Source organism: Dromaius novaehollandiae, chromosome Z (genome assembly GCF_036370855.1).
Source record: "Dromaius novaehollandiae isolate bDroNov1 chromosome Z, bDroNov1.hap1, whole genome shotgun sequence".
Taxonomy (NCBI): Eukaryota; Metazoa; Chordata; class Aves; order Casuariiformes; family Dromaiidae; genus Dromaius; species Dromaius novaehollandiae.
The window spans coordinates 15,305,782-15,326,538 of record NC_088132.1 but is presented as its reverse complement, the minus strand read 5'-3'; the positions used below and the strand labels follow the sequence as shown (position 1 = coordinate 15,326,538).

At 35.2% G+C, this 20,757-nt stretch overlaps 1 protein-coding gene across 26 annotated transcripts in view; it reads right to left on the bottom strand.

Annotated features, from left to right (window-relative positions):
• Positions 1-1,048: 1,048 nt before the first annotated feature.
• The window catches only part of PTBP3 (polypyrimidine tract binding protein 3), a 65,192-nt gene continuing 45,483 nt past the window's right edge, over positions 1,049-20,757 (bottom strand). For 25 of the 26 annotated variants that reach the window (XM_064502239.1, XM_064502240.1, XM_064502244.1 and 22 more), the window contains 8 exons: positions 20,210-20,384; positions 17,601-17,678; positions 16,798-16,937; positions 14,104-14,137; positions 13,337-13,429; positions 12,574-12,790; positions 11,441-11,518; positions 4,375-10,774 (listed from right to left, as the gene is read on the bottom strand). In XM_064502239.1, the coding sequence (XP_064358309.1) occupies positions 10,642-10,774; positions 11,441-11,518; positions 12,574-12,790; positions 13,337-13,429; positions 14,104-14,137; positions 16,798-16,937; positions 17,601-17,678; positions 20,210-20,384 (948 nt within the window). In that variant the 3' untranslated portion in view covers positions 4,375-10,641. Of the gene's footprint in view, positions 1,796-4,374; positions 10,775-11,440; positions 11,519-12,573; positions 12,791-13,336; positions 13,430-14,103; positions 14,138-16,797; positions 16,938-17,600; positions 17,679-20,209; positions 20,385-20,757 lie in introns of those variants that run through there. The other variant, XM_064502241.1, reaches the window with a different exon arrangement.

Sequence of the window (20,757 nt, the reverse complement as noted above, 5' to 3'; positions counted from 1 at the left end):
AGACTTCGTTCTAGTCTCCCAAGCAAAACAAGGGAGTGCTTTAAAATTAGGCTGAAGGCAGACTCACATCACTGGCAGGATAGTTGAGAATGTATGTATTAAAGTTTAGCAGTGTAGTTACTGAAATTGGATCCTGAACCTTGAAAGGGAAAAATCAAGATTACTCAGCAGTATTTCTCAAGATGCATTCACCATCTTACTCAATAAAGCCCACTGTTTCTATGCAACCAAACTGCAAAGTCATTAGCTATTTTTCTGTTAGATGACATGAGACATTAAGTGACCGAGATACCTCAGGCAAGACAGGATGTTGGTGCTAATATCTGATGGTTTTGTCAGACCTTTTAGAAATAATTTACTGCTTTATCTTTTTTATTTTCCTGCTGATGGATGGCAATAATGACTGTGAAAATATTTTTCAGGGGCTTTTTTTTTTTTTTTTTTAAACGCAATTTACATAAGCAATCGTGGTCCTGTGCTGAATGCTGAACACAGGGTTCCATAAAGAGTTCCTGTAAATTCTTTAGGAATTGTCCTGTAGATACAAACATATGCAAAATCCCCCTGAAATTAGGCGTGAAATCAAGCCAGGCCATCTTGTGACAGGCAGGCTCAAAAGCACAAAAAGACATTTCTGCCATAAAAAGTCTTATCATCAAAAAGCATGGTGCTGCATATTGACTTTGATCTCTCCGTGAAAATGACTATCGCTGAATTAACAGTAGAAGGTCTTATCCTGGGAGAAGCTTAAACTTAAGAACTAAATTGGATAATACATTACTGCTTACTGTAGGAAGGGAAGACACTCATTTGTCAACAGACCTGAAGATGACTAGAACTGTGATAGGTTTCCTATCAAAATCTTTACCAGTCCAGTATCTGACAGACCAGTGAAGGCTCTGAGCAAGAGCATCAGACTGTTGAAACAGATACAGGAACAATGTGAACAGCAAGACTCTTTATGCTTTTGACGAGACAGAGCATCATCAAGAGAGAATTTCTGAGCTATACAGTCACATTGAAAATGAACACATACACACACACGAAGGAAAATGATATGCCACAGCTTTATAAATCAGGTACCTTAGTCACACAATTTACAAGATGTTTCCAGGTTTCTTGAGCAGGTACGTCAAATTCTGCATACACAGGAGTGATATTTTGCTGAATGCGTTGGGGTGAGGCTATTGAAAATCAAACTGCTTCAGCAGCTTGGCCATGGGAGAGAGTTGGAGGTAAGAGGGAAGGAAAGAACTGGTTAAAAATGCTGAGAAATCAGCTAGTGACATACTTTTATTCTTTGTTAAGATCTAAACCTGCCCATTTCCATTTTTTCATCCATGTTTAACTGCAAGTTTTCAAAGCTAAGAAAAAACAAAAAGCAACCCCCTCCCCAGCCCCTAACATCCCCCAAACATACATCCACACTGCAGGGATTAAAACAGTTTAGGGAGCTGCAAACACACTGCTCAGATCTTGAACAGAACCACAGGATCTCCAGTACTGAATAGAAGAATTATTCTAATTTCTTTAACTTTTGAGATAGCCTTAGAAGTCAGTTTTTGTAGCAAGAACATATTTTTAAAAAATCCATTTTTAATTTCTAGAGGAAGTGATCTTTACTAACCCAACAGTGTTAGTAAAACACTCTCTAGGTGTGTGCAAGGTAGCAACAGAAGCTGTATACAAACAGAGAGCTGCAAGCCTATAGCATTATCTGATATCCTTGAGTCAGTCCCCTGTTTAGAAAACTTCCGAGCATGGAATCATGTTGCTTTTCATACTGAGATGTGCCCTGGAAAAAAAAAAAAACCCTCAGTAAAAACTATTATAGACTTCTTATCCTATAAGTAATATGTGCACACATGGGAAGCAGTCAAACCATAGCTGAAAAAAGTGTTTGACAGACCTGTGAAATCTTTGAGAAAAAGGGTCAGGTACTGTAGAAGACATGCCCTCACTTTTCAACCAAATCAATTTTCTCACCAAATTTTGTTCTCATCAAATTGGGGAGCATTGACACTTATTTGCAGTAAAAGCTCTCTCAGATAAACTATAATCAAGTATAAATAGTAGGTATACTTGAAGCAGACTGGAAACAAAAAATGAGATCCAGAAGTATTACCTTAGTAAACTAACTTAAGACTATGCAGCAAATACTAAGGAGTATGAATGATTGCTGACTTGAGACTAAAATACTGCCCTCCTCCCAAAAGCACTTACAGTACTGAGCAACTAATATTATTCTCAAAACTCTCTGCATACATACTGATTCTGATTGTCTGTCTCATGAAGCAGATGTTCTTCCTATTAGCTAATTACTTCATTTTCCAGACACAAAAAGAATGAAGTTCTGTACTCTGGGAAGTCCAAGTCTAGTCTATGTTATATATAACCAATGTAGACTTTGGATTGAAGGAAATTACAACTCTAGATCTATTTTTGTGACTGGGTCCAAGAACTCTGAGTTTATGAAAGCCGTATTAGATCAAATGACACTTGTCAAGCAGATCAAACTTTTCAGAAGTTTAGATCAACTCTTGAGTGTCAAAAAGGAAATTTGTTTCGATGTGTAAACTCTCTGACACAAAGACTTGTACAGAGGTAGAATGAGGGGCCTCAGTTATTTAAGGTGTGAAATGACTACCCTAAAAAAAAAAAAAATCCTAATCTTAGTGGATACTTTAATGTAGCTCATTATTTGCAGCATCCAAGCTGAGGTTATGGTCAACAGCAAAGGCATTGGCCTGGAAACAGTCTCTGTAAGGATCCACTTCCCTATGCTTTGAGACATCTCTTTTGCCTTCTGCTGCAGCCTCCCAGGTACCCTCACACCCACGTATTCTAACCCATGATTTTAATATCTTTGTTTTAGACATGCTTGTACTTACCTGTTACACTTGGAAGAACACAATGCCAAACGTCCGAGCCCACTTAGGAAAATACAAGGAGGTTTTTTTTTTTTTTTTTTTTTAATTAAACATAGATTATCTTATTTCAACTCTGTAAAAGGGTTGCTGGAGCTGCAAAATAATTCTTTGGCATCAGTCCAGGATATATGAGATCCTATCATCTGCTGGCAAATTCACTAGTTACTGCCCTTTGTTTCAGTTTGGAAGAAACAGAACAAATTCTGATACCACAAAATGCACACCTGTGCTGTTTAAAAGTGATTATATGTTTTCAAAAACACACACTTATTTAGAGAAAAACAAGAACTTGTGATTATATTAAAGGGGTATGATAACAGCAGACAAGAATTAGAGGTGGGATTTTATTTTTCGTTAGGGGAAAAGGTAAGGACAGGTAAGAATTCTCCTCTCCTACTACACTTCCTCAGGCAGACATGGCCAGAGAAAAGATGAAGGATTTTGGCCATCAAAAGCTAGTATATTCTCCAGAAGGCTCAAATATTTAGGTATGAAATACAACATCAGAAGTCATTAGGGGAGTCTAAATCTAACCTTCAGAGAATAAGCATTTTGCTCAAAGCTTCAATCCGTTCTAATGTGAATTAGATTTTTCTCCTCAAGCATCAATATTCAATCAGGAATCACTTATAGCATTGTTTACACTAGATCTGTTCCATGCTCTAGTCCTAGCCATGAGATGTGGGCAGCCAGTGAGAACATGCATGAGACCAGATTCTTCAAGATATGCTAAATCTTAGTGACTGAAGTTACTGTTAAGACAGTGAAATTCTTGTCAGATTGGCTGAGTTTTAGTGCAGAAAGGAGCACTGCAGTCCCCTCATCACCCACATACTTAGACTCCTGCCTACCTACCATCAGTCCTAAATTTTGGATGTATTAACAAGGGGGTCTAAATTAGCATGGTGTAACACACAGAAGGACAAGCAGAAGAGTATGAAAAAACAGCAATTAACAAGAAGGTTGAGAAACATGCAGGCCAAAAGCAGGTCATCTTATTCAGCTCTGACTTAAATTTTTTTGAATTCTCTGTGCAAGTGATACCAACTTGAATCCTAAGGCATCATATCCTAAGGTTACAGACAGCTAAAAGAGAAGACATAAAAGAATTCTCTTTAATGAGCCTCCAACACTTGAGGTAACTCATCCCAACCTCAAAGAATGAAGCAGTCTTCGGTTGCTGCGTTGGTTCAGGGTTGTAGCATAGATTTCTATTCTACTGAAAACAAAAATTTCTACCCTGTTCTGAGGAACAGGTGTTGCTGAACTTCAACTGTTGTTGAAGATGTGCATTAGTCCTGTTAAAATTTACTTGATATAAAAAGCTTTTGTTTAGATGGCCATGTATGCTAAAAGAAAAAGAAAAAAATGAAAATAAGACATCATTAGCTGTACAATTATAAGACAAGAAAAACCCAAAGCAATAGACAAGAACACACGAAAATTTAAGAGAGTACAGATGTAATGACATTTATTAAAAGGCATGCTACAACAACAAGAGTTGTTAGGAAAAGAGTTAGGTATAGATACTAAGTAATCAGCAAATGTAGTAACTTAAAAGAAATAGAATGTTTTGCAGTATTCACAAGTTCAAATTAAACATGTGCTACACAGTTAGAAAATAGCTTTCTTTAATATTCCATCTTCTTTGCATTTATAATATAAGTCATCTCAACAGACATGGAATCCTTTTTTTCCAGTGCCACAAGCTGCTTTACAAATGAAAGCTGGTACTGCTGCTTATCAAAATATACAAGACAATTGATGTTTTTATATAAAAAACATTTTACACTTTAACTTGTTCTCCAAAACCCTTTTTTCCAGGTTAAAAAAAAAAAAGATGTTACAAATATTTACAGCATTTTCTTGTGCTAGATGAACAGACTGAATGGTAGATGAAAACAGACTTTTATGAATAGATAATGTAAAATGAGGAAATGTCAGCAATTCCTAGCCGTGCTATGTGTGTCTTGAATACAGTACTAAAAGTAGTTCATTAACCCCTTGCCTTATCCCGCACCATTTGGTTCACATTAAGATCCCATTTTCCACTAAGTGGTCTATCCACCAATAGTAGACTCAAATAAAGGCAACTTTGTTTCGGGTCTTCCCTTCAAAAAGGAGCTTGAGAGAAAACAAATTTTCACAGAATGTCTCAGTAAAACCAGAAAAGACAGTCTTTGGTCAGAACAATGAGGTGAAATTCTGATGCAAAAATCTGCTTGGTTACCAATCTTTGACTTGTGCTGCTGTGGTTCTAGGGTGAACTTCTGCAGAAAGTGGATAACATATCCAAAAAGAATTACAATGTGCTTAAAATGGACTTAGCACATAGTGGTTAGATTCCCACTCTTCATAAATTATACACAGTTTCCAAGAACTGAAAAACTGTTTTTAGTGATGACATTAGTCTGTTAAGGTAAGAACTTTCTTCACCTGTCAAGGACCTTTAACTACAAAAGTATTTTATTTCTGGGGATTGCTCCAGTTACAACCTGTTATCAGTGTCCTAAATTGGCAATATGTGGATTATTCTTGAATTCCTGCATATTGCAATATAAAAAATACTGCAATGATAAAGGCATAAAGGATAATTAAAACTATACTAAAACAGATGCAATTCACTGTATATGTCATCTGTCAGTGGGAGTAGATTCAATTTTAACAATATCAATATACAATTTCCAGGAAAAAAGTATTTATTATACTTAAGAAATCAACAGATATAAAAAAACCCTACATGTAAGACTACTGAAGGCACATAAACTTTGGTCCCATTTTGTCCCCCCCATCCCTCTGGTAAAGCCCTGAAATTAAATAGTTCAGAGATTTTCAATTCTTTCTTGAAATAATTCACAATTCCTAACTGTTAGGATTTGCTTTGAAAATAGCTGGCAAATGGCCTCATACATAACGAACACATCTTCACAGGACAAGAGTCAACAGTTAATTTAAAGAAAAAAATCTGTGCAATCTGAATCCTTTCAGCACAACAGTAAAAAACACTAAGTCTGGTAGTTCTACTCTAGTTAACAACATACCAGGAGAAAAGGTAAAGGCAAACAAAAATGGCTTTTTTTTTTTTAAAGTAGTTGCCCTCTCTTTTAAAAAAATAGCAGTACATGTTAGTAGTATTACAATGATGAGTAGGTCTACATCCCTCTAGGAAAAAGAAAAAAAACCTCATCACTTTCTTAATTCCCAGTTCAAATTAAAAGTATCAGGGGAGTACAATATATCTGATTCCACAAGCTCCACACTGGTACAGTTCTTTCAACAATTTCTCAGCATACAAACATACAAGTCTGCCATCTAAGATCAGAAAATGCCACATAGGCAAATCTCCTCAGAAGGCTATCTCTGGAATATATTAAGCACAAAAAGGCCCTATTCTATATGTGCACAGAAAAAGTGCAATTGGTGGGACCAGCAGACAAGGCAATCAAGGCAATATACAAATTAATGTTTCAGAAAAAAACTGAGAGATGCAAAAGCATTATCATTATGCAACAGATCACAGGTAACTTGAAAAGGCACTAAGTTGTTCCTGGGTTGTTAAGGGAGCCTTACTACACTTTGAACCAAGGAAAAATTGGGGCTGGAGGTAACCCAGAGCTGATGTGGATGTCCCAAATACACAGGCAGAGAACTCTGAATTCAAGTCCAGTTAGAGGGAACAGGAGGAAGAAGAGGATTTTGTTCATTTGTTAGAATAATACAGCTGATTAACCCCCCCTCCCACACACACACACACACACACACACACACACACACACACACACCAAAATAGGAAGAAGAATTCTACCCTCAACCATTTCTGGTACCTGTAGTGAGGATTTAACCACTGAGACCACTAGTGCTTTACAGTGCAAGTTCTGGGTCACACTATGCACATTACCAGATACTGCGTAAGTGATTTAAACAGAAATTAAGAATCTGTATTAAAGAAATGATGACTCTATCTTGATCACTTAATAGGACAGTATGGAGAAGATGGAGACAGATTCTCCTGGGGAGTTGCAAAGAGATAGGGGAAGCCTAATCTTGTATTAGGGGGAAAAAAAATCACAATTAGGGCACTTGAACATTGCAACAGTTGCTAAGAGAGGTTGTGAAATCTTCATTCTTGGAAATACTCAAAACTTGACTGGGCGGTTCTCTGAATAACTGCTCTAAGGTGGCCCTTCTTGGAGCAGGAGAGGTTCCTTTCTGACCTACATCATTGTAAGGGTCCATAGAATAATCATAGTCTTTCCCAAGCCCTTCTTTTTTCACAGGTATCAAGGGGTCTGCTCCTATTTGGTTCTGAGAATCAAGAACTGAGATGCAACTGTGCTTTTGCAGCCAGGCACTAATGAGTCAAGCACAAAGTGTAAGAATTACTCATTTTCATCCTGATCCCTTACTAATAGTGCATTACAACAAACAAGAAGTTATGTTATCATTTTTAGTTATTCAAGGCAGAACACTGAATGAGATAAGCCAGCCTCAACTAGGACAGTCATTCTGTTAAGCAAACATTAAGATGTACTGCTTTCTTTGAAGATTGCTTGCACCTCTTGAAAAAACAGGTATCTCCCTAAGAGACAGCATTGCTAAGATGTACACAAATCTAAAAGTAAGTTGACAAGGATAATTCGATTACGGAACTAAAACAACAGAGAATTACAAGAAGAAAAAGGATAAATGTAACATAAAACCAAAAGCACACAGAAGATCATAAACATCCACCACACAGATTTTTCTTAAATGAAAAAGATCATAAATCTCTGCCAACTTATACTGTAGGCCTCTACAATTCAAACTGCAAATAGTTAAGAGCTGATATTATCAATACTCTAAAATTCAAAAATTACTCCCTTCTCTAACAGAATGCCAGATGCCTTCATCCCTTTAGATTTGTTCAAGCATTCCCATCTTCTGCTATCAGAATCAATAAATTAAAATGCATGTAATGCATATGCTCGTATACCAATATGGCACAGACAGTATACATGCACTGCTCCCAGTACTATATATGCCAATATTAATTCTAAATCTTAAGGTTGCTTTTACCTGCTTTACAGTTACATTCAGATCCAACATAATTCCTCTCCCCTGCAGCAGCAGTTCTCTAAAAAAATGACAGACCACGTATTATGGATAATCCTTTTTTCTGCTTGAGCAGGGGGTTGGACTACATGGTCTCTAAAGGTCCCTTCCAACCTAAACTGCTCTGTGATTCTGCAACCGTTCTAGTATTATCAAACCTCTTTACATGGAGTAACAAGGGGCATTCACACTCAGCAGTATACTTAACGCATTATGAACTGGTATCAATGAGACTAACAGACATGAATTAAGTATCTTGCTGAAAAAGGGCCTACCTGCAAATGAAAGAGCCTGCATACTGCTGCACTTTGCTAAAATCATATAAGAACATTACTTTTTAATACAGTGCTTTAGCACAACAAAATTGCTTATTTTCATATATTCCCCAAAATTGGTTTGAAACTTGAAACTGAATCAGCTGTTTTGTAGAGGGGAAAGAGAAAGATTATCTCAAAAGCCAAATACAACATCTTCTACTATACCTAAGCCATTTTAAACTTTCCAGTAAATATTACAATTCTGCACAATTATTTGTGGTATACAGCAAAGGTTATATCCACTTACGTATTTAGTCTGATGTTCTACCTACTGTCAAACAGCATGCTTTAATTGCAGTATAGAGGTCTGCCAACTTCATTACTATGACTGCCAGCTGCACTTATAATTTAATTATAAGTCATTAACAGAAGGTAAGCCTGCATCTCTCTGATATTGCAAAAATAATTCAGAGAGAAAACTTGAAGATATTTACTTCAAGATACTCAGCTCTCGCTAGAAAGATGACCATTATTCTAGAAAGACTGTCCTCTTCAGAACTGTATTTCCCAACGGACAGCTGGCATTACAAGTATGAAATACAAATTAATGAAAAACTAAAATGAATGACAAAACATTACAGCAGAAAAGCTCTATTTCTGCAGTTGTGTAAACAGAAGCAGAAGTAAACAACCACTGTGTTTGAGAGGAATACCGCTATAAAAGGGGCTTGCGCTATAAAGGGGGCTTCATTTTAAATTCTAAAAAAATAAATTCTAAAAATAAAAATCACTTAAAATGAATTTAACTTTGTAAACTACAATTAAAATCATATGTTCATGGTTCATATGTACTTTCAACAAAAAAAACCCTAGGTGCATCTCAGCTCATTTTCTAAAGAGAAATAGGCTTCAGTATTGAAATTTGTGGTATTTATAAAAGAAGGAATGTTTAGTCTTTATTAATTTAGGCTCTATACCAAAGGAAAAATGTAGGTACCTGAGACGGAATATTCTGATAGAGCCAATGTCTTTCACAACTTAAATAATGTCTAGAAACTGGAGTGAATTTGCTATTTTGTCTTTCTGTATAGGGTTTTTCTGGTGGATTTTTCTGGGAGTGAATTTTTTTTTTTAGCCAGATATTAGCATAGGACAACTGCAACTGAGTAAGTTTGAAGAGGCCTACAGGATCGTGCAGAGTTAAACCTCACTCCAATTTCTACCATATTTCTATATCAAAGCACCAGAGATTGCAATTCAGAGTATTACTTAATGAAAAAAACATTTTTGAAGAAGCAAGGAAAATATTTGGAAAAAAAAAAGACAAATAAGAAAATTTTCACCAAGTACACAATAATTTTTTCAAGATATTTCAGATAAAACTCTAATCTATTATATCATAAGCACATAATAAGGCACATAATAAGAAATTAAGTAAATACACAGTAATCTGATTCAACTATTAGAGATTATAGTGGTACAAAAAACCCTTCAGGTGTAATTTTTTTCCCCAAAGAAGATCTTACCAAAAATATCTTCTTAAAAATTTGTCAAACCATGATAGACCTGAATATTTTCCTTATGATTGTAAACATTTTATTTTTAAAAGAAATGTATAAAACTCTTTGAAATTAGGACTATTTTCTTCTCTCAATTTCTCAAGTCCTATCATAGTAAAAATAACATATGAAACTTCAATTCCATGATTTTAAGTCAAACTAAGTCTCTGATACCACATCTTGAAGAAACTTGTCAAATACCTTTTACTCCACAGAGGGAAGGCACTGCCTTTCCTCTAATAATTTAACCCTTGTGAACAACACACATTTTTTAAAAAGTTATTTTTAAAGATCTGCCAAAGTATAAACACTCCTGCAGTAAGATAAATACTATTCAGTGGACACTCACAGTCAATGCTTGCTTTTCCTCAAGAAACCCAAGCACTATTTCACATTCAAATTAGTGTTTTATCTACACAGAATTAAGTTTACTATTTCATTAGAAATAGTCTTTGTTTGGTATATTATAAAAATGCTAGAAGTGTTTTGTAAGGCTGACTTGGAGAAAAAGCTAAAAGGATGTTCTCAAAATATAATTATAAGTAGGGAATTTGATGATAAATATTGTTGCTAAAGAAATTTCATAGAAGAATCTTTTTATGGAGAGATATTAAACTTTGACCACATCCTGGCAGCTGAAACTGGAAAATATCATCCCTTGATTCTTTACTGCATGTATGAATACACAAACTCAGAATGAACTTTTTGTTTTAAGAATCAGAGTTGATCACAGCTGCTACAGTCTCTATCTGAAGGTTTTACTGAAACTGTGATGCAGTCTTAAAAGGAAAGTTCACAGAAAAGTCAGATTGTAGATTTTGAGAAGGAAACTCTGAGGTGATGTTTTTCTCCAAGGTCATGATTGTGAAGCGCAATGAGAGCCTGGACTGCTTCTTCCACGGAACTCAGCTGGATGAGAGCCATTTTGCGATCTTTCCTTAGTACAAAAAAAAATTATTAATCCTAACTAATTTTTCACTGCACTAAGCCAACACAAAGTGATGCAAGTATTTTTTCAGCCACTCTTTCACACTGAACACTTGCACAGAGAAAGAATCAGAACTAGCCAAGCACCTGCTAAAACAGACAGACAAAAGTATGCAAATTTTGTAGACCGATGGCCTACAGCCATAACTTTCTTCCATTATACTTCATCTCAAAAGTAGGGTTGAAAGCAGGCTCAAAGATATCTAGCAAACACTTGTACTCCACAGATGTAAGGGAGTATTCTAGCAGGCATAATCATGCTAAAGTAAGGCCACCAAGCAGCCCTAATGAATGATGGAACAGATCCATTGTCATCTTTTACATGATATTTTACATGTACTTTCTTTTTAAAAGCTATTATTTCGTTTACTTTCCTTAAATTTACCTTTGAACAAATGAGGAATTTGTCAGACAGGATTATAATAAATTCTAATTAGTGTTATATTTTTCATTTAATTATGTTAATATAGTATCACATTCAAAATTTAAAGATTAGAATTATCATAACAATCATTACAGTAGTACAGCTTTTGCCTATACTTTGTACACACATGGAATTCCCCCCTCAAAAATTAAAGGTTGAAAGATTGTTCAGCATTTTTACTTGAGAACTTACTGGAAGAACTTGAAGGCTTTCACAGTGGATCCAGCACCTACAAAAAGGTTCTTCAGATCATCAACAGTAACAGAAGGCCTAATTAAAGAACAAAAAACAACACAAAACCCTGTCAAGTTGTAAAAGAGCACAGAGTTCTGTAATAGTACTGAACTCCCAGTTCTGGCTTCTACATTAAATCTGAGCATCAAACACTACCAACTCAAGGTGAGTCAGCACTTCAACCCAAACATCTTGGCTTTCACACTAAGATTTAGCACTGCAGTGTTCTACAAAAATATTTTAGATACAGTCTTTTGCTTTTCATCCTCCCCCATTCCTTCCTCTTCAATTCAGACTGCAGAAAAATCACTAAAGAGCTTAACTAGTAACCTCAGAAATAGCTTTGATCTTGTAAATACTACTAGTGTGATTTGTACATTTTCAGTTTTGAAAATTTCCTATTTCCTAAAGCCATTTTCTGAGTTTCCTATATTGATTTTTCTTATCTGGACAAAATTCCATAGTTTTTGTCTTATCTCCAAGTTCCTCTCTGCACAGCTGCAGAACAAAAGAAGCCCATGCAAACTTAAGATGTTTGACTGTGACTCCACACATTGTTGACAATATTCTATACAGAAAAGTTTAAGTTTTAAACACAGTTCTTTTACCTTTTTTTTCTTCTTTTAAGCAAACTTCCCTCTATAAGAAATCTAAATTCTGCTAAAACTGTCATTTAAAAAGTATTAAGTGATTAAAAACTGCATCTACATTACATAATAATGCCAATGATGGATTTGATATAATGTAACTCTTCTACATTATCCACAAAAGCCTGTCTTTAATCTTCTGCAAAAAATTACAGCATAGGACTTAAGAAGTGAAAAATGAATGCATCTTCTCAAGAAAATACAAACTGTGTTACAACTCATTGAAAAAACAGTAAGTTTCAATCGTTTATCACCTTTGCCAATCATAGAACAGTAACAGTAAAACAACTTGCTTATTGTTAAATTATACAGAAAAATTACCCTCAATACTTGGGAAACTGTAGAAGGCAAAGGAAATTTAGAGCCCATGTCAGACTTTGCATCTTAAAAACATAACCTAAAACCAATTATCTTTGCAAGAGCTGCCCCTGTGTAGGTACTCACGGGATGTTGGAGAGATGCAGGGTGGCAGACGGAGGAAAGATATTTTGGAAATTCTTAGAGCCAGGCTTCTTAAAGCGATGTAAAGGGCTATTACTATAGTCCTTAGTTAGACCTTGGTCTTCTTGTCCCTCACGAGGAAGCTGAACTGTCTGATGTTTTGAAAGAGTAGCACGGAGGACCTTTCCATACAGCTTCTGCCCATTCAAGTGGCTCATAGCTAATCAGTAGAAATATCATTTGAACAGGAAAACAGATGAAGGGAGGGGAAGAAAAAAGGATTCTTTGAATACTGCTGTCATTCTCTTTAGCGTCAGATTTCACATTCTCTATTTAAATATCAGCTTCCCTTGGTACCAGGTGGGCTAGGTTTGCCTTCATAGTGTTTTATTTAAAAGAAATATATGGATGCTATATAACCCTCTAGTCTAAGTGCAACAAAAATGCAAATCAGCCTTTCACAAAAGAACACTTCATTATTCTTAAAAAGCTATATATATGATAAACAACAGGAAAATTCTAAAATAAATTGTCACAGCACTTATTAGTTGGAAACTTGGAGGGGGGTTCTAAACCACTATAGAAAAAACAATTCATTTACATGAAAGCCAACAGTTTAATACTAACATATAAAAGCAGAAGTTTGTATGTAGTAAAACATCACTACGATAAATTTAATTTATGTCAGTCACTGACAGATGACAAATTCCTAATCCATACTATTTTCATGCTAGATAGAAGCATAAATAACTTCAAAAATCCATACCTAGCTGAGCCTGGGTTGCATCTGCCATTTGAACCAAAGCATTTTCTTTTTTGTTAAACATGATCTTCACACGATGTACATCACCATACACACCTGCGGAAATCCAGAAAGAATATTTGTCCAGAACATTTGCTATGAACAGCACAAGGGCAAATTTGTTTCTTTTGATGAAGAACAGTGTTACAAAAAAAACCAAAAAAAACCCAAAAAACCCCCAATTCATTAAACCAGCTTGGTTAGAACCTAAGGATGAAGAAGAGCTTTCAAGCTTGTCTATTATTCTCTGAAGTTTAGAATTTGGAGCCCTCCCCCACAACAGGATCTCAGTCATAAAACTGCATGTTTATTTTCAACTACAAAATAGTGCAGAAGTGTTAAGATCCTCTCAGCAGAGGCGTATTAGAACACTACCACATCACTAAACATTTTCTCCTCCAAATTAAGTATGTGCTAATTCTGTAATCCATTTCCTCTAACAGTCTTTGTTTTCCATCTTACTTTACTTTCCCATTCTTTGTAGTGTAAAAACAAATAAGAGCATGCACACTGAAATTCTACTGAAACTCTAAGGGCTTTGCCTTTTTGGTACCTGTCCCATATGACTACTAATTCAGACTACTGTCATTTTAAAACCAGCACATTCTATTTTTTGTTTTCTGTACAAGGAGCAAAATGATGGAATGGTAAATAATCAGTGCGTGTCAGTTACATATATAACTGACCTATATTTTATACACATAACGTATTTTATATACATAAAATCTTACCAAATAGGATGAAGAGTCCATGTGGTGTGATGGCCTGTTTAAATGACAAAACAAGTATACTATTTTTAAAATAATGCAAATAAAATAGGAATTGAATCAATAAGTCCTTAGTAAACAAAAAAAAATGCAAGAGATACTGCACACTAACACATAAACATGTTTCTTGAATTTCTTGAAGTCATTCCCATGAATGACTGAAGCATAAAGCCTTCTTGTTAGCATGCATTTAGTAATCACATACAAAATATTTAGTCAATGTAACACTTTGGCTAATGCATTTTCATCACTGAAGACTCAATCTTTCGTGCTGAAGAAGGAGTTAAGTGGCTTAATTTAGTTGAATCTACTCTTTCCACACTAGCATTTCATTCAGTGAAAAATGAAAGCCACTTGCTAAACCAAAACTAGAAAAAAACATTCAAGAATACATTGGTAGATATTTTCTATACAGAAGACAATATCTAAAAAAATAAAAATAGTTGCTTCAGAATGTATTTATTTTTCTTCAATTTTGTCTCCATCTCTGCATATCACCATGCTATGTTAAAGCCATGCACGTACTATATAATTGTTTAGATATGAAGCACAGAGCAGTATTCATATTGTGTCCAGTTAAAACTGCGAACAGAAGTTAAGTATTGAATGAAATAGGTTTTGTTCAGTGATTTTTAACTACATGCTAGTCTACTGAGCTCCCCAAGCACCTGAGAGGATAATCTACACCCTAACAAAGCCAGGTCTTACCCAACTGAGGCAATGGTTTTGCCAGCAATGATTACTAACAAAACCTTACTAACAAAAACTACTCACCCCTATAGCCCTATCCTTTCTCAACTTGCAACACTCCCTTCAACATGTATAAATATAAATACATTATTAAAAAACAGAACATATTGCAGCTTAAATATGACCTCATACCTTATCAGCATTTAGGGATAAGGAACAATTACTATCAATATAAAACTTAAATACTTCTTGCTCTTGTTCTCTGTCTCAAAAATATTTTGATTAAACATTGAATTTATTTAAAGACATTTCTTAATTAGACCAGACTGCAGTATTCCTATGAAAAAATCGGTTTGGGAAGACAAGGAGAACAACTGACTTAAGAGTCATAGAGGTTCATAAGATACGGACACTGAAACCCTAAAAGAAGGGAGAAATGTAAACTGAAATTAGGTGAACCAGATTTTCTGTACATAGACAAAGAAACAACAGAGTTCAAAAAATCACTACTGAAGAACAAGGGAGAACCTGTTACACAGCTGCCAAAAATGTATTTACAATGGACAGGTTGTCCCACATTTTTATTTTTACCTTTCAAGAAGTTGAGCATTATTAAATGAATATACGTTGTATCATGCATTGCAGCACAAACTTCTATATGACAACTTCTCAAATATGATTACTATTAAGTAAAGCATCAATGTCCTAAAGATAACTTTGATCTATGCTTCGCATATGCTTATTCTTAAAAAGTCCATTCTTTGAAGACTCAGAGGATCATCTTGAATAATCAACTGCAGAAAGCACTTCCACAGCAATAGTCAGAAATTAAATAATTCTCATCTTTCCTACTTGTTTGTACAAATACCTCTATTCCATACCAAGCATCAAAATAAACAGGTGAAGATTAAGACGCTAAGAGAAGGCAGCTATTCTTTGCTTTGTCGATATATCTTATCACTTAGAAACATTGAAGAAATTGGTAAAGAGATTTTTAAATCTTAGTAATATGAAGATCACTTTCATTTTGACAGTAAGTCTTAATATCATCTGTTTTATGTGTAAAAGAATCTAATGAGTATGTAGAGCAAGAAGGAATTTTACATTGCTGTAGTAGAATGGGTTGTGAATAGTCAAGTGGAACTGTGTACTAAGACATGGTCTTGGTAAAGTTCTTTGATTTTTTTAACAGGATGCAAATAGCCTTTAATTAAGCACAGATCAATGTGCAATGTTTGAGATACAGCAGTACACTTATGAAACGATCTATACCATTTCTACTATAAAAATAAAGTTGTCCTTTTCTACCAAGATATGAAAAAAAATCAGTGTGGTTCTACTAAGGTGAACCACAGAAGGTATTTATTAACTTAAAAAAACAAATCTACAGAGCTGTCAGTATCAAAGGACACCTCTGTTCTAACTCTGCTCCAACCCAGTCAACATGACAAAACTAGAAAGATCCTATCAATGCTTTGAAAGGTACTTGATTTATCATGCTTTTATCTCCTTTGCTGCTCCTTCTAGTTTCCCTGACTTTTTCCATTTTGTATCAAATGAAGAATTCTTTGGCTTCTCAAATGATAAAAATAATTCAGAAAGGAGTCTTATAAGTAGAGATGCCAGTGAATTTACCAGTAGCATACATTGTCTACCTTTTCAAATAAGTTCTTATGTAAACTCTTCTCTGATTACTGTGTGCACTTACACCGCTAACACAAGGTAATAAATGTTTTCCAACTTAATTTATGGTGTTTGGAAGTTTTCCACTGCTGGCTGGAGTTTTTAAACCTCATCAATATTGCAAATTATCTCAAATAAGAAAAGAGCTGTTCTATTTCTGATACTATCAACATAAAAATATCACCTTTTATTCCTACAGCTAATTTCAAATTTTGGTAAGGATTCTGGCAGTTGATAGTATTTTAGTACATAACTACTTGCATTGATTCCACCAACGAAATTTACCTCAGAGTTGAGGTTGCTGACCAGTAAAACAGAATTTCCTGGAACACCAGGAACACCTGGAATAGTCATCCGTCCAGACACTGCAGAGGTGGGCATTCCAAGAGGACCAAGTGCGCCAGGAACAGCTGGAACTGAAAGACCTGGAAGGGAATTAATAGAATCATATGACATCTCAAAAAAAATGGGGAAAAGCATTTTAGAAAACTGAGAAGGAGGCTGTTCTGCAAAAAAAAAAAAAAAAAAAAAAAAAAAGAAATTAATAAAAACAATGCTGTTAAGTACTTCAGTTACTCCTAATAACCAACTAATAAACCAGGAAGCACCTCCTCTCAGCAGGCAAGGAAATATTCAGCCACAGCAAGGGACCAAAGAGGGTCACAAACTGCAGCCCAGAAAAGATGAAAAATTATTTAGCACAAAATTTTATCCTGTGCTAGAGAGGAAAATATTACTGAGTCTGGAAGACTGTTTATTTTTCATTTTGTATCCAGAAAAGTGGAGACTTACTACTTTAGAGTGTCAAAGAAGTCTAATGATTTTTAGAGAAAAGGATGCCTAGAGTTTCTTCTCTTGCAAGTAATTTTTTTCATGGTATTTAATTTCTCATGAGATGAAAAATCACATCAGCTTATGTTCTTTATTATAAAAAGTAATTTTATTTAATAATATGATATGCAAAGAGAATCAAAATGCCTCAAATGAGCTTTGTGTTCTGACTGCTGCATTTGAAAACAAGTCCTTTATTCTGACAGACCACTAGCCCCAAATGCAAACACTACATTTTTTAGAGAATAGGAACTTACTGGCAGTTTGAGCAAAGCCAACAGCTGGGGCAAATCCAGCGGGCCCTGAATATGGTGACGAGATGATACCTGGGGTACCTAGAGATAGGAGACATATCTAATTAAAACAGATTTTAAGATCTTTAGAAAATAGAAAAGACTTCAGGAGTGAGATTCAGCAGCCAACATTGCTATTTTGACTTTCTTAAGTTAGCACACTAGATTTATTTAAAACTGTACTTATATAATCTGTAAATACATTCTGAGTGCCCATAACATGTTGAATACTCTAACCTCCATCACTGACTGAAACAGCTACATTCTCTAACAGATGGATATTGACAGGAATGATACAATACCATAAGAATTAGCAGTTATGAGTTACAAAAACAACAAATGACAGACTCCGCAGATCCAGTACTCATGACATTACACGATCTCTTATCTGTAGCAACAAAATGTCTTTAATACTAGCAATGTGATGCATTTATCACATCCAAGTAAGTTGTGTTCTTGTAATACATGCACTGGTGCATTATACTGACAAGTTCTGACAATACAGGTATCAATCACGTATTCACTGTCCAAGAATGATAATGGAAACATTACTGAAGAAACAGATAAAGGGCTTTTATTTTGCAAAATGAAACCTGCATTTGCACACCGATACCAAAAACAGGCACATAAAAATAGTCAAACAGAGCTAAAACAGAAATATCTGGAATTCTTTGCACATTTTTTATAGACAAAATAATTTGCTTTATAGCTTAGCAGCTAGCTTTTAAAGCACACTAATTCATATACCTTCTGCCTGTGCTCACTGGGTGAGGAAAATCAAAATCGGCTTGTTAGTAATATCCTTCCTATCACGAAATGAAATTTGAAGAACAGTTCAGTTTAGCTATTAAGATAACTTCAGGTCTACAGTAAAAACTGGATACAGCATTCCAGTAGAGATACCTGCTTTATGTTCTATTTCTCCATCAAAACTGCTTCCACTAGAAATAACATAGGAAGTGTAAGTTCTGACAGAACTCTGGCATCTTTGCCTCATATCATGCAACTGTGGCATGCACCATGTCTGTGGCAGCATACCCACCTTGTTATCTCTGATGGAAAAGTTAGAACCATGCTTTTCTCCGTCTACAGCTGCCTCTATAGACAAATCCACTACATATTTTTTTTAAAAGAAAAAATACCAATGCAGCTGCTTCGCTATGACTGCACTATAAACTTCTCTCATACTGATAAAGATATCAGACTCTTATCTACACCAGCAGCTCTCCTGTTCTTACTGGTATAATAGATGTATACATTGAAAATCAGATTGTCAGCAGAGACACACTTGGATGAGTGAGGGGAAAGGAAATGCAGAAGTGTTCATGTGTCATCCCCCAAAAGCATATGTGTACAATGTTTATCTCTTTGCTACATGCATGTGTGTACTTAATCTACTATAATTGTACTTTTCCTTTTCACTGACATGTCAATTATAAAAACTTGATTCATCAAAACATATCAGACCTATAAAAGTCATGGAGCACACTGTTTTCATGATGCTACATGGCAAGCTCTTTAAAAAATTATTAAAATGGTTGTTCATGACATAAACATCCAAAGACAGCCTTTCTGTAAGAGAACCTGCAGAAATAATCAAGAAAGAGGAGTGAGTGCAACTCACTTTCTTACTCTAATTAGAACTATCATAGCCGGCTACCAGAAAAAGAAATCAAAACCAGCATCTGACATAGCTATCTCAGAAAGCTGAAGGAGAAAAGAGAATTCTTTCCTCACCTTCCTCTCTGCTATTACTCTGACCAAAAAAACCTGTCCTTAGATACTTATTAAACAGCTGAGACAATTCTTACTCATGTATTATTGCTAATGGTTGTCATTAGAGAAAAAGAGAAATAGCTAAAATTGCTTAAATTGCACTGTAAGCACTTCTTCCAAGTAATCAGATTAACCTGTTTGATGATTTACATTATTACCAAATTTCATTAAGTGAATATGCATGTGCAATTATGACAAAAAGGCTTCTCCAGTGCAGCTTTAAGCAGACACCGTCACCTCCATGCTGTGGCAATGACTTCTAAGATTCTAAAAAAGCTTCTAAAATTTCATCTTTTAAAAGACAGTTATAAAACATACATTAATAACCATAATATTTATATGTATTGTTCTTCAAAGAAGGCTGTTGTCCTTAGGGTATGAACAAATAAGAGCAAATAGGGTTTAAAACACTTATTTTCAAACAACTTTAGAGAACCGGTGTCAATTTTGGATGACTGTGCTACTGACCTTTATGCTATGCCACACTTACTATCCTACCCTGTAGCAACCATATAATTTCACACAATTTTATAAAAGTAGCTTTTTGATGGTCCTTTGAATTTGCCCAACAGCATTCCTCACATTATGGTTTCATATATTCATTCACCCAGAATAGGATTTTCTACTTTCCAAGCAAATTTTACTGGAATCTAACAATCAGAAATGTACCTAAAATGGACCCTTCTTTCAACAGAATCATTAGGGAGCCAGAACATAAATCCATCAAGGGAAACGCAACATAAAAAACATAATGATCTGATTGTGTGCATTTATCATCAATATGGAAGATTTCTTACCAAAGGCAGGAGCCATGTTGGGCTCCAGGGAGGGCTGGCCATCACCAGAGGGAAGGTCAAGGCGAGTGAAATCTCTACTTTTGTCATTGTTGTATTTTACATTAAGGCCAGTTAACTTGGAGAAATCAATACGCAGAGTGCAGCAAGCATTGTAGACATTCTGACCATCCAGAGCCTGAAGAAAAATAGTTAAGGTTTCAGAGAGAAAATGCTACAGCACCACTCCAAATCTATATTTTCACCTCACAACTGTATCCAAACAGAAATCCATTTTCTCAGTTTAAAGTGGTGCTGTCAAATGTCAGGTGGACAATTACACTGTCACTACCCTTTCTAAATATGCTGTGTAGAGTATTAGTGTAGTCCAATAATTAGTAAGTGTTACGTTGCTTTGTGTCGACATATAACATGTAACTTCAAGGATGACTTGTCTTCCTACATGTGCTTCTAATCGTACTTGTCTCCCACTCAACACATGGTATCAGGTGCTGGTAGCAACGTTAATTCTGAGATTTTTATGATAGGCCAGAAGCAATGAATTATGCATA